We start from the raw sequence: 11556 nt of genomic DNA on the forward strand, positions 1-11556 counted from the left end.
ATAAATCAGCCTGAACAAAAATGTGTATTTCAAGACGAAATATTCCACAGTATGTCATTTGTTTAAGTTAAATGTGTTTATACTGTATGAGAGGATGTTTCATTTTAAATACTGGCTCATACTGAGCATCACACCCTCACGAGTTAAAGTTATGTCACTTTATGCTGATTAGTTGAGTCCATCTTCCACTTGTTAAAGAAATGTGTATCTGTACAGTGTATCTGATGAACTCTATGAGTTGGCAGGTGTTGACACACTGGTATGTCTCTTTTGTTTCTGTTGTAGTGGTATATGAAGAATTATTTACTTTTACTTAAGTAAAAGCAAAGTATGAAAACAGTTAATTGCAATAAAAGTCCTAGATTGGATTATTTGATTATTATTTATACAGTAATGTGTAAGCAGCACAGTTAAATCGATCGGAATTTGAACACATTTGTATGTTTGTATTTGATAAACAATTTTTGATAAAATGATCATATGGTTTGTGTATTAAATAAGTGGTACTAACTGTAGCTGGGAGTAGCCGGAAATACTTAAAAGTAGAATCACAATACCAGTACCTCCAAACTGTTCTGACGTACAGTAAATTTTGACTTTATGTACATATAGGACCTATTAGGTACAGGACATCTGCAAATAAATGTAAACTGATACACATATGTAGGACAGGAAAATCTGACGACCATGAAATTTGAAAAATAAAAGCGCTGAACTTTTTAGTTTAAAAAAATTTATTATCATGAAAAAAGACAATCGTTAGAAAACAGATTATCACAAAAATAATTTCCCTACTCATAAAACCTCCTCTACCAGAAACTGTATCTGCAGAGATCAATGTCCATTTTCAAATCATGAAATTTCTAGGCTCTCTGTAGTTGATACAAAGCAGAAAAAACGACTAGGAAACAAAATCCAAGTCCTCTGGTACGAGTCCCACTTCTTTTGCGACGGTGTCGTCTTCCCTGAAGGATTATTTCATTTTGTGTCCATGAAGCGGATGTCCATGATAAGCAGCGTGTGTCCGGGCAGTGGTCTGGGTGATGGGGATAGCACTTTCATTACCTGTGTTTGCGTGTCTACATTTGTCACCACAATGAAGCCACGCACAGGGCTCTCCACTATATCCTTTCTTGCCCCTTCCTCTACGTCCTCTGCACTGCTCACGCTCAGCACATGATACGTGAGGTCTCTCCCTGGTGTCACAGGAACCAGCTTGAGCTGCGTGTCATCCTGAGACATTCCCAGTGGCAGGCATGAGTCTGGGATAGACGGTGCCCCGATCTTATAGATGCGAACGTCTGAGAAACGCACCTCAAAGGAAAAAGGGTAGAAGGACACTCCACGGAAGCCGTAGAAATACTCGCGGATTTTCTCATCCCGAGTCTCCCGCCGGCACTCTTTGGAGCGTTCCACCACCCCACCGGACTTAGGTAGGAGCACAACTCGGACAAAGTGAGGGAGGTCTCGTTTGAGTTCATTGTACAGTCTCTCATGATCCAGCACCAGCACCACGTCCACCTGAAAGGCAGAGGCACAATGGACCAGAGCCTGGTACCCAGAGCCCTTCACCCAGCCACAGGTGTTGATGATGCAGCCTCCAACACTGGCCTTCCTGTTCACCTCACAGCGCTGGGAAAACACCTCAGCCAGGCATGACGTCAGCTGCACGTTATAAGAAAAGAACAGATTAAAGTGGGAGGTGAGAAACAAATAACTGATGAGAATGCAAAATAACTCTAACAAAATGTCCAGCATCTTTCTTCTCACCTTGTTGTAAAGTTTGATGTTGGTCCCTGGGGTAGTTGAGCCAAAGTGGTAAACCAATGGAGCCTGGACTGAGAAGCCCTCCTCTATGTCTGCCGGACGCTCGATGCAAAGTGCGGACACTGTCCCAGGCACTGACACCTGAGGGGGCGGAATGTTCCTTATAACTCATATTGATCAGATCTGTATAATGGATATTCCCTTAAAGCCTGTGGCAACAATTCAATACCAAAATGTGGAAGATTATAACTATCCAATAAACAAATGCAATGCATGCCTCTGGTGGACACTGGGATGTAACACAGTCTGTGTCAATATTCTTAATGATAACTCCAAATCATCTTACCCCACTCTGTCCCACATCCAGTTCCACTAGTGTCGGCCTCCTGCCCACTCTCACAGCATAGCTTAACAGCAGACGGCACACTGTTGACTTCCCCACATCTGTGGGTCCAACCACCATCACCTGAGGGATGATTTTATTATTCAATGTCAATGTAAAATACATACATTCAAAATCTTTCATAAAGGCCTCTGAATACAGTAGTTCTTTAATCAAACCCACCCTCGGCCCCCTCTCATTGTCCCGCTCTGCTTGTTTTCTCATCTGTTCCAGGGCAGCGTGTGTGTTCAGGTAGAGCAGCATGGGAGTGTCCTTGGACACATAAGCCACCTGTGGTGACGAGGGAGAAAAGCTGGGTCATTTGAGCCTCTCATTGATTAAATGTCAAACACGGGGTCATGCAGGTGTCAATGTGATACGATACGTCAGTAGTTTAAACACTGAGGTATCCACATGGAAACTCTCACACACTAACGTAGGCCCTGTACAGACTTGGTACAAACATCTGTCTCATGTGATGTGATCAGATTTTACTTACCTGCACTATATGCAAATAAAAACATCATGCATAATTTCTGTTCCAAAAAACCAACCAATATTTTTTTTAGACCCTTCCCCTGGTGCTCACCTCTGGTTTGCCATAAAGGTTGACACTGCAGCCTTGCCAGGTGAAAACTGCAATCTTAGATCCTGGTCCAAATACGTACTTCTTGCTGCGGTTCAGCTCTGAACCAAACACCTCAGCCATTCCCGTGAGGAGCTCCAGCTCAACTTGCTCTGCCGCCTCTGCTGCCTCCACCTCGAACCGAAGCTCTGTCTCTTTCTCCAGGTCAAACCTGGTGCTGACCTTCCCAGCCGCTGGAGCATCTTCACTCGTGGTTTCCACACCCTCTGTTGCCATGACTGATGAGAGAAAAGTACATGAATACCTAGCAATAGTAGCCTTAAGTTTGGGGGAAATGAATTAGTTATTGTTGAATTATTTTCTTGTTTTTTTAAAGCAATTTTAATTTATTAATTAATAAAGAATGAAAATAACTTATTTTGCCCATCAAGTATTTACAGTATTACAACAACACAATGAGACTCAAGTACGGCACTGTAATACTTATAGGGATGCAACTAAAGGTTGTTTTCATAGCATATCAATACATTTTCATTTGATATCGACTTGGAATATGAATATGGATGGGTGGTTGTCAAAAGCTGTGCAACACAATTCTACAATATTTTAATCGTTTATACATCTAGGAAGACTCTTAAACAAGTGTTGCTCACACGCAATTTAGTAACATTCACATTAATAAATAAAACAGTATCTGACAGAAAGTAGCCCCAGTTTGTGCCTGTTTAAATGTAAAGTTTCAATATAATGAATATGTGGCGTTTAAGTATTACATGTTTGTTTTTCTTACTTTACCCTGCCCACAGTCACAGTACTGAAGTACTGTGTTTAGTTCATGTTTGGAAACTATACTCGTCTCTTAATATGCAGAAGACAGTGCAGAACAATGGCGGCAGTGAACTTTCAGAAATATATTCAATGTACAACAGAGTAAGTTCAGTAAAAGATTAACACAATGAAATATATTGATTTTTAACACCAGTCTCCTGCAAACAGACAGAGCACCTTGCTAGCAGTTAGCAGGCCGTGGCTAACTTAGCCATAGTAATTTCAGCAACAAAGGCTGAATGGCTGCCTGCGAAATCCAGCTGTCAGTACAGACTACTCCCGCAATGTCAGGTGAATATTTATAGATTCATTGTTAATAACATAAGTTACTTACGGACTATTTTCAAGCGTTATAGTAGAAAGAAGCTTCCCCACTCATGAGCCAACGCTGCTGTGGATGACCACGTGACAGTGAGGTCACTTCCTTGGCAACCAACCCGTAGCAACGTTCGACTGGAAGGAAAAAAATCATCTCAAACGAAACATTGGAAATAGATTTTTGTATAAGAATATTGTTTAAAGGTAAACTATCTTTATTGCTGTTTATTCAATGTTTAATACAAACCGTATAACAAATTCAAAGTTCGTTTTGTAATCACAAATAACTTAAAATTTGTTATACAGTCACGTGATATGTTGGTGATAAAATGGATAAATACATCTAAATACAGATTGAAATGCATCAGTATATTTGGATCCCGATTAGATGTTTAGATATATTATTAAAATTATACTTTTTTGAATGAATTTAAATGTTTAACACACAGCTATTATGAATTTTCACAGTGACACATTAAATGCTAATTTTGTCTTAATTGTTTTTATAGACCAAAGTTTTCTCTCAAGGCATCCATTCATAGTTGAATAATAGCCTAAGGAAAATATATGAATTACATTTTGTTATTGTCTAATCAGAATACATTCATGATTCTGTCAATCCAGCACAAAACAAACACAAAGCTACACCCACATTATAACTATGAATCAACTTTATTCATCAAAACAGACATAAAAGCACAGTAACCACTGAGAAAAAGTGGGAAATGCTCAAAAACAGCATAAAAGTAAAATTTAAAAACGTGTTGTGTCAGAGAGGCTCCACTAGGTGTCGCACTGTATCAGGAGGATGTGAGCTGTTGGAGCTTGGATCATCAGAAGAAGGACTGAGAACATTCTCCTTGGTCGCTCCTCGTCATTCTGCCTCCACAGGCCACTTCTCCTGAACTGCATGTTAGGAAAGAATTATTCTGTTAAAATCTGAAATACAAATAGTCACAACACACATTTGTACATTGCATGTGGTTTGCGAGACCATTTCCAAAAGGAGACATCATAGTAAGAGCTAGAAGTGGTCAAATGGCTGAAGGCTGACAGTGTTTCATAAGCTCGACTAACAAACAGTTAATACATCCTCGAGGTCGGTGACGCAAACTGCTAAAATAAGGTTATCCAGGAAATAGGTTATAACACATGGCTCTGGAGGTGAAATGAAAATATACATAACAGGAACTGTGAATCAAGACAAATACTCAACAGCAACAACTACTTACAAAGTATCTTTGGAAATGCTGGAACAACAACTAATAGCAATGAGTAAATGTGTTTTGAGTGTACCTTATTTTATGATAAAAGAAATGTATAATATTTTACAAAAAGATCCTTCGTTCCAGCATTTCAAGTTTCAAGAGCATATATTAAGAAATTCAATCTTTAAAAAGTCTTCAAAATTCCAAATATATAGATTACAATATATAATTTTAACTAAACTTTTTCATATTTTAAAAGTTCAACTGATGTTCATAATCCTGTCGAGAAGAAATTTTGACATCTAATTTGTTTGGCAACCTCGTGTGAAACTTAAGTTCAAAGCAGAAACATTTTACCTCAGTTTTTATGTAATGTGTTGTCTCTGAAATTTAATTTAACTTAGCATTACTATAAATTAAAGCTGTGTAAGTGTGTAATACTTGAGTTTTTCCAACTTGCGTTTTCATTCTAAGTTTCACACAGCTTTGACACAAACCTTCACTGGACATCTACTCAGGCTTCAGAGCCTCCTGGAGAGCAGCAACTACAACATCAGGTTGAGGAAACTTCAGCTTACGAGGCGGACCCTTCTTTATTCCGGTCCACAGAGATGTTTCTTTAGGGATGAGACAAAAGAGAACAGAGTCATTTGTAGGAATAATAGACGATAAATGGTACCACTCGCGTGTTACAAAAACACATTTTTACAATACATGACAGTATACAACTTTCCTTCAGACATACCACATGTCCTTACAATTCTTTACATATGCAATGGGCCCATTTTGCTCTGCAGGATCCACAGGCCTTTCTATGAACTGTTTTAAATGGGAAATGTTGTTCACTGTAACCATAGCTAGATCAACAAAATAAAACTCGAAATATAACAGTATATATATATATATATATATATATATATATATATATATATATATAATAGACTGATTGATATACATTTGAAAATATGCTTTTGTTTCTCTTAAGTTTTTGTTGTTTTGTATTATTCTGTAAAAGACCAAATATAGAAACAGTCACACTTGGCTGAGGATGTCGGTCTTCCCTCTGGGACGCCACATGGCCGACTTATTATTGGATTCGCCCTTTTTCTCCTTCTCACCTTTGACTCCATCCAATAGAGTGATCTCGAAGCTGTTTCTGCGGGGTTTCTCGCGGTTGAGGATCACAGTCAGTCCAGGGTGGGCAGCCAGGAGGGCAGATTTCACCTCCTCGGCATTACGCCCATACACTCGTCAGCTCTTGCTGCCAGAAATAACCAGACAACTATCAGATGGACAGGGAACTAAAGCTGTGAATGATGTGTTGTTGCACATGATGTAGTGACTTTATTTACTGTGTTGGAGAACTATTGTAAGGTATATTTTATACTCATTAATATCAAATTTTTAAAGCCATACTGTAATTATTTATCAAGTCTAGTTCAGGAGATCCTTATGCAGTGAAGGTTTTTACTAACATCACTTAACTATGTCTAAGATGCACATGATAGATATATATATAGTTAGGATCTGTTGCTACTTAACTGTTAAATAATTGTGTTTTTGTTATTTCTTTACTGACCAAGTTTAGAAATCTGCTAATGTTTGATTTTACTTGTGGGGGAAGAGTTAAACTATAACCCAGAATCTGAGCACTTATATCTGCAAGGTACGGTGTGATATTATTTACCAGTGTTCGATGACCACTCTTTGGCCCTCCTGGCCGTTCTCTCCATCTCCCCTCTCCTCCTCCTTCTCCTTCTCCTCCTTCACGGATGGCTTCTCCTCTTCTACCTGAGACTCCGCTTTGCGCTTCGTCCCTCGGCGGCCTGAGCAACACACGCTTTTACTCAGTAGTCTTGATAACACAGGTAACATTTCCATTAGTGGCTACTTAGAGGTCACGTTGTATAAGCAGACAGAGCGGTCAGTCATGTCAGTCGAGGGCCAGGCTCTCAAAGCCTCGCTTAGAAACTGGACAACGTAAATAAACATATCATCAGTAAATCTCGCCAGTGTGGATGCTCAGCTGTTTTAGCCATGAAGCTAACGGTGGCTCAATGGCAGCAGTCACAAACATGAGATGACAGCCGCTATAGCAGGAGGTACAATGCACTGCACCTGTACATTAACTACAACAAGGCTACAGGACAATTCTATAATGGAACAATAGTCTCATTAACCTGTACAGTTGTCTTTCTACACAGTAAACAAACACAATACACACCCACCTGTTTTGGACGCCATTTCTGTTACAAAAGTTTCGCGCGTGTGGGGACTGTACCACCAGCAAGGGGGGGTTTTAAATATGACGGACCAAACCATTATTCTGACATCTTCTTTGCGGATACAACAAAATATTCACTATCTAGAACTACAAACACATAGAAGAGTTATTATATGTCATTTATTAATTTACAAGACAAGTATTGCTCATTTTGAACACATGCAAAAGTCTTCATACCGACACCACCGGGAAAAACAGGCGAATACACGAAGAATAATTTAAAAAAAACAAGAATATTAAAAAAAAATACATCCAAAAAACCAAGATGGCAATACTGATTTAGATGCTGTTTGTGATTATTGAAAAATCGCAATTTGTAAATTCTTGACCAGATTTTTGAGATTTCAGTTCTTGTTGGCAACACTATTGCATAGATATTGTATAGATGTGTTGATGTATGAAATCATTTTGAATATTATTGACACCCATAGTCCCTATAAGATGATATACATTTGTTTTGGTATATAGAAATGATACAAACTGCAGCATGTAATGTAACACATTTGAAACATGTTTTTTCAGAATGACAGGGAATATGTGTTTAGACCTTTGACAGACTCGGAGGAGCCAGACTTTTCTTGGTGTCATATCTTCATCATCCAGTCCCGCTAAAGCCTGAATACACTTTGAGATAACTCCCCCATCTGGGAACTCTACGTCCTCTGTAAACAGAGGGACAGATGAACGCAGGTCCCCAAATGTAGACTTGTGAGCAACGGCTGTGAGACAGCATCCAAGACAAGCAAGACGCAAGTGAGAGAAAACCCTGCAGAGCAACAGACGGGTCTGTTTGAGTACTCCAAAGCCGTCGTGTTACTGAAATAGCCTTACCCAATCCCCATGTGTTTCACAGGGAACGTGGCAGCAGTCACATGTTTGAGCTCATAAACAAATTGTATTAAGGACGTCACAAGTTGCGTCTGAGCCAACAAATATGGATCATACAATGTCCCAGAGCGAGGTGGTGCGAATGACTCACAAGCGCCCATGTAATCATTGTTCTTTTGTTCGCAAACTCAAGACCCACACTTCCTGTGTAATCACTTTTACTCATGTTGTCGTTGCTTTATGATTAAGTCCTTCATTCATTGTGTCTCTTTCTTATGGAAACAGATGACACTAATCAACTTTCTACTGTCTCAAAATCTGTCTTTTCATTCTATTGCAGTGTACTTTTAGTCATGTGCTTGAACCTGGAGTGAACAGACAGATGTGCCCTGTCGTCACCATCCTTCTCTCCTCTTTTACTTCTGACCCAAGACCGGATGCACAGAGCTCGTGGCTGTAGGGCGATCAACGATGCACAAAGTAATGCTCACAAACACTCGCATACGCACAAGCGAGCAACGACAGAAGGCAGATTTTCATTCATAAATTCCGATATTTTTAGTTTTTTTGCAGCCACAGCATCACAGAGCCTGATTCTCACGGATCCTTGTGCTTTTTTAGTCTTGCGCAGTACAAGTGGCATTCAACCATTCATCCAGCGCTTCTATCGACAGCGCTTTTTCTATCACATACACTGAGGGCCAATTTCAGTGTCTTCTTAATTAAAAGACTGCAGGAGCTGGGGATCAAACCACAACCTTCTCTGGCTGCAGAGCAACAGCTCCGCATGTAAGTTAACTGCCCTAATTCTGAATGTTTAGCTCTAAGCCATGAGTCATTTTAACAACTGAATCTATATTCCAGTTACATTTTCACAGTTGGAAGAGGCAGTTCTTCATTTGCTACAAAGGCCTTTACTCAAGTCCCACAAACACAATACAGTACACAAGGCCACTCATTTGTTATATTTACAAGATGAACAGCCAGTTTTATCATGTTAACCACAATTTTTAAGTGAAGATAACTTGAAAATTATTTTCAATTTCCATTTAAAATCAGTTATTGACAGTTAAGTCTTGTAGGTTTTTACAAGTCACTGTGATGCCACATTTAACTGTAGTGAAGTTCCATGTGTATGAATGCAGCTCCAGTTTTGTTTGTTCTTACATGGTGCACCTGAAGAATTACATGAATCTCCATAGTTTCAGTCTCCAGCTTTTGGGCTGCAGATGAAAACCATTTCAAAACCAGCTGCAGCAACCTTTCCTCAAGTGTTCCTCTCTGACATTTTGTAAATGTTTTGAATGTTTCACCTTCTTGCTCTTTTGTCATCCAGTCTCATATTGGCTTCTAATTGCTCAGTGGGTGAACTCGGTTTCCACTCAAAACATTTATACAGATGGTTTGAGGATCTCCTCATCTCTCTGAGGTGCCTCTATCTTTTTCCCCCCTCTTCCGTTTGGTGAAATGTCACGAGCAGAGGTTCACTGCCCCGGAGGCTCATGTTTCCACGTGCCGGACAATGAGAGTTGGTCAGTGTGACAGTGCTGCTAATGGTGTTCATCAATTATGAATGTTTGAGGTCAGTTGTCAGGTTGTCTGCAACGCTATACATTGTTCGACTTTAATTATGAACCTGTTATGTTCTTTAATGTAAAAAAACAAAACAGACTCTGTTCTTTCTCATTATACAGTGGCAGTGAATCAGTTAATTTCATTCATCTGAAAGTCTATCTCTGCCTCTTCATTTCTGACGTCAGGGTGAGTCTCGGTTCGTCTTCTGCCAATAAGACATGTGTGAAGGTAGACGTCAGCAAACACGGCAATGGTACGCAAGCGAACACGTATGAGCCAACACACAGGCCAAGACAGGAATAACCATATGGGGGAGACGTTTGTGACAGGCAGAGAGAGAGGGGCTGGAGTGATTAGAGTTTAGACAAAGACGAAGTGACAGAATGTGAAAGGCAGGCAAGCACACAAAAGAGCGTCAAGAAAAATAGGAAAGACTCAGGCAGAACGAGTGGGTGCAGTGCATGAAGAGAAAACATCATCAAAGTCTGACAACTTCAGAGAAATGCTCCCTGCTAATGGCCTGGTTGTGTTCCTGCAGCGGAATAACAATCAACATGTCCCATGACCACCTGCTGCGTTCATGCACAGAGGGCAAACACCCACTCCACTGCCATGAAAAAGCAACTTGGAAATATGGAGAGAGTAATCACATCGGTCACGATTGAAGTTTTTGATGTGCATTTCTCGAGGTGGTAAACAAAAGCTCTGAGGGCATGTCCATGGCCATCCGTTGCTGCCATCTCTGCAATTCTGTGAAATTATGACTCACAGTCAATGTCTTTTTACATAAAGTAAACTCAAAGTTTCTAAAGCTGTTTTACTTTGGTTGTTTTACAAATGTTTTCATATGAAATATTATGATTCACTGAGCTGAACTTGTCTGCATGGATGTACTCATTAAAAACTCGGGTAAAGGTAAATGTCCTTTAAGTTTCTGATCACAAACAAGGCCCTAACCTAGAAATTCTCAAATTTCTGCAAACTCTGTCATGTGAACAGTTTTAATTCTTAACTCCGCTGAAATGATTGTTGCAGTATGTTGTCTTGATGGTTTGCTGCATCGGATTCTTTGTTGTCAAAATGTGCAGGTTAGGTTTAACTGCAAATGTGTAGAGCAGAGGAGTGGAAAATGTCCCCCAAAAAGGACATTGTTAAGGACAAGAATGTCAGTGGGCTTGATGATTTATCTGCTGTTAACTATGACTAGGAAAAGTGAGGGAGTTTTCATCACACAGAGGAGGAAAACAAAAGAGAGAGAAGAGGAACAAAGAAAGGTGTGAAAATGATGAATAATTATTGAGCTAGACGACAAAAACGAGTGACTGGATACAGGCCGCTCCACCGAACTTCTCCAAACCTTTTTGAATTTGATCAAGTGTGTGTATTAGTGTATGTGCACATGTAAAATCACATGCGTGAGAGTGTGCGACTTCATCATCGTCATGATTACCATGGTGAGAGTTGGTCTGGTGAGGGGGTGTGTGCTGATTCTGGGACACATCGTCACATTTTCATTCTGGCATCTTCCCATTTCTTCCCCCTAACACCCCCCACCCCTAATACAGCTCAATATAGCTGCCAACTGCTCATGGTGACGAAACAGACTGGGGCGAGGAGAGAGCACAGTTGGGATTGGTCACCTTCACCATACTTCACACACTTCACACACTGTCATACACACAAGTACCACCGCCCTTTTCTAAGGAGTTTGACAAGAGCTGACATGATGCTGTTAAAAAACTATTTCTTGACTTTTTATATTTGTCCAAAATGTTGAAGC

At 40.0% G+C, this 11556-nt stretch overlaps 2 protein-coding genes across 2 annotated transcripts; both read right to left on the minus strand.

The window, feature by feature from the left end:
• Window positions 1–713: 713 nt before the first annotated feature.
• On the minus strand, window positions 714–4033 carry clp1 (cleavage factor polyribonucleotide kinase subunit 1). The gene is made up of 6 exons (XM_034597636.1): window positions 3898–4033; window positions 2739–3013; window positions 2333–2440; window positions 2114–2233; window positions 1771–1908; window positions 714–1665 (listed from the first exon to the last, which is right to left on the minus strand). Exons 2-6 carry the CDS (start codon window positions 3009–3011, stop codon window positions 979–981), a joined length of 1326 nt encoding a protein of 441 aa, XP_034453527.1. The 5' UTR covers window positions 3012–3013; window positions 3898–4033; the 3' UTR covers window positions 714–978.
• A 497-nt stretch (window positions 4034–4530) lies between these two features.
• selenoh (selenoprotein H) lies at window positions 4531–7408 on the minus strand. The gene is made up of 5 exons (XM_034598647.1): window positions 7318–7408; window positions 6777–6915; window positions 6208–6350; window positions 5587–5706; window positions 4531–4787 (listed from the first exon to the last, which is right to left on the minus strand). Exons 1-4 carry the CDS (start codon window positions 7331–7333, stop codon window positions 5600–5602), a joined length of 405 nt encoding a protein of 134 aa, XP_034454538.1. The 5' UTR covers window positions 7334–7408; the 3' UTR covers window positions 4531–4787; window positions 5587–5599.
• Window positions 7409–11556: the final 4148 nt, after the last annotated feature.

Source organism: Hippoglossus hippoglossus, chromosome 10 (assembly GCF_009819705.1).
Source record: "Hippoglossus hippoglossus isolate fHipHip1 chromosome 10, fHipHip1.pri, whole genome shotgun sequence".
In the NCBI taxonomy this organism is placed as follows: domain Eukaryota; kingdom Metazoa; phylum Chordata; class Actinopteri; order Pleuronectiformes; family Pleuronectidae; genus Hippoglossus; species Hippoglossus hippoglossus.

Excerpts from the sequence above, each read along its gene's own strand:
- clp1 (XM_034597636.1), bottom strand. The coding sequence starts at position 3,011 with ATGGCAACAGAGGGTGTGGAAACCACGAGTGAAGATGCTCCAGCGGCT. Across the intron at positions 2,234-2,332 it reads ACAATGAGAGGGGGCCGAGG|GTGATGGTGGTTGGACCCAC; the intron begins GTGGGTTTGATT and ends ATCATCCCTCAG. Across the intron at positions 1,666-1,770 it reads ACATCAAACTTTACAACAAG|CTGACGTCATGCCTGGCTGA; the intron begins GTGAGAAGAAAG and ends TATAACGTGCAG.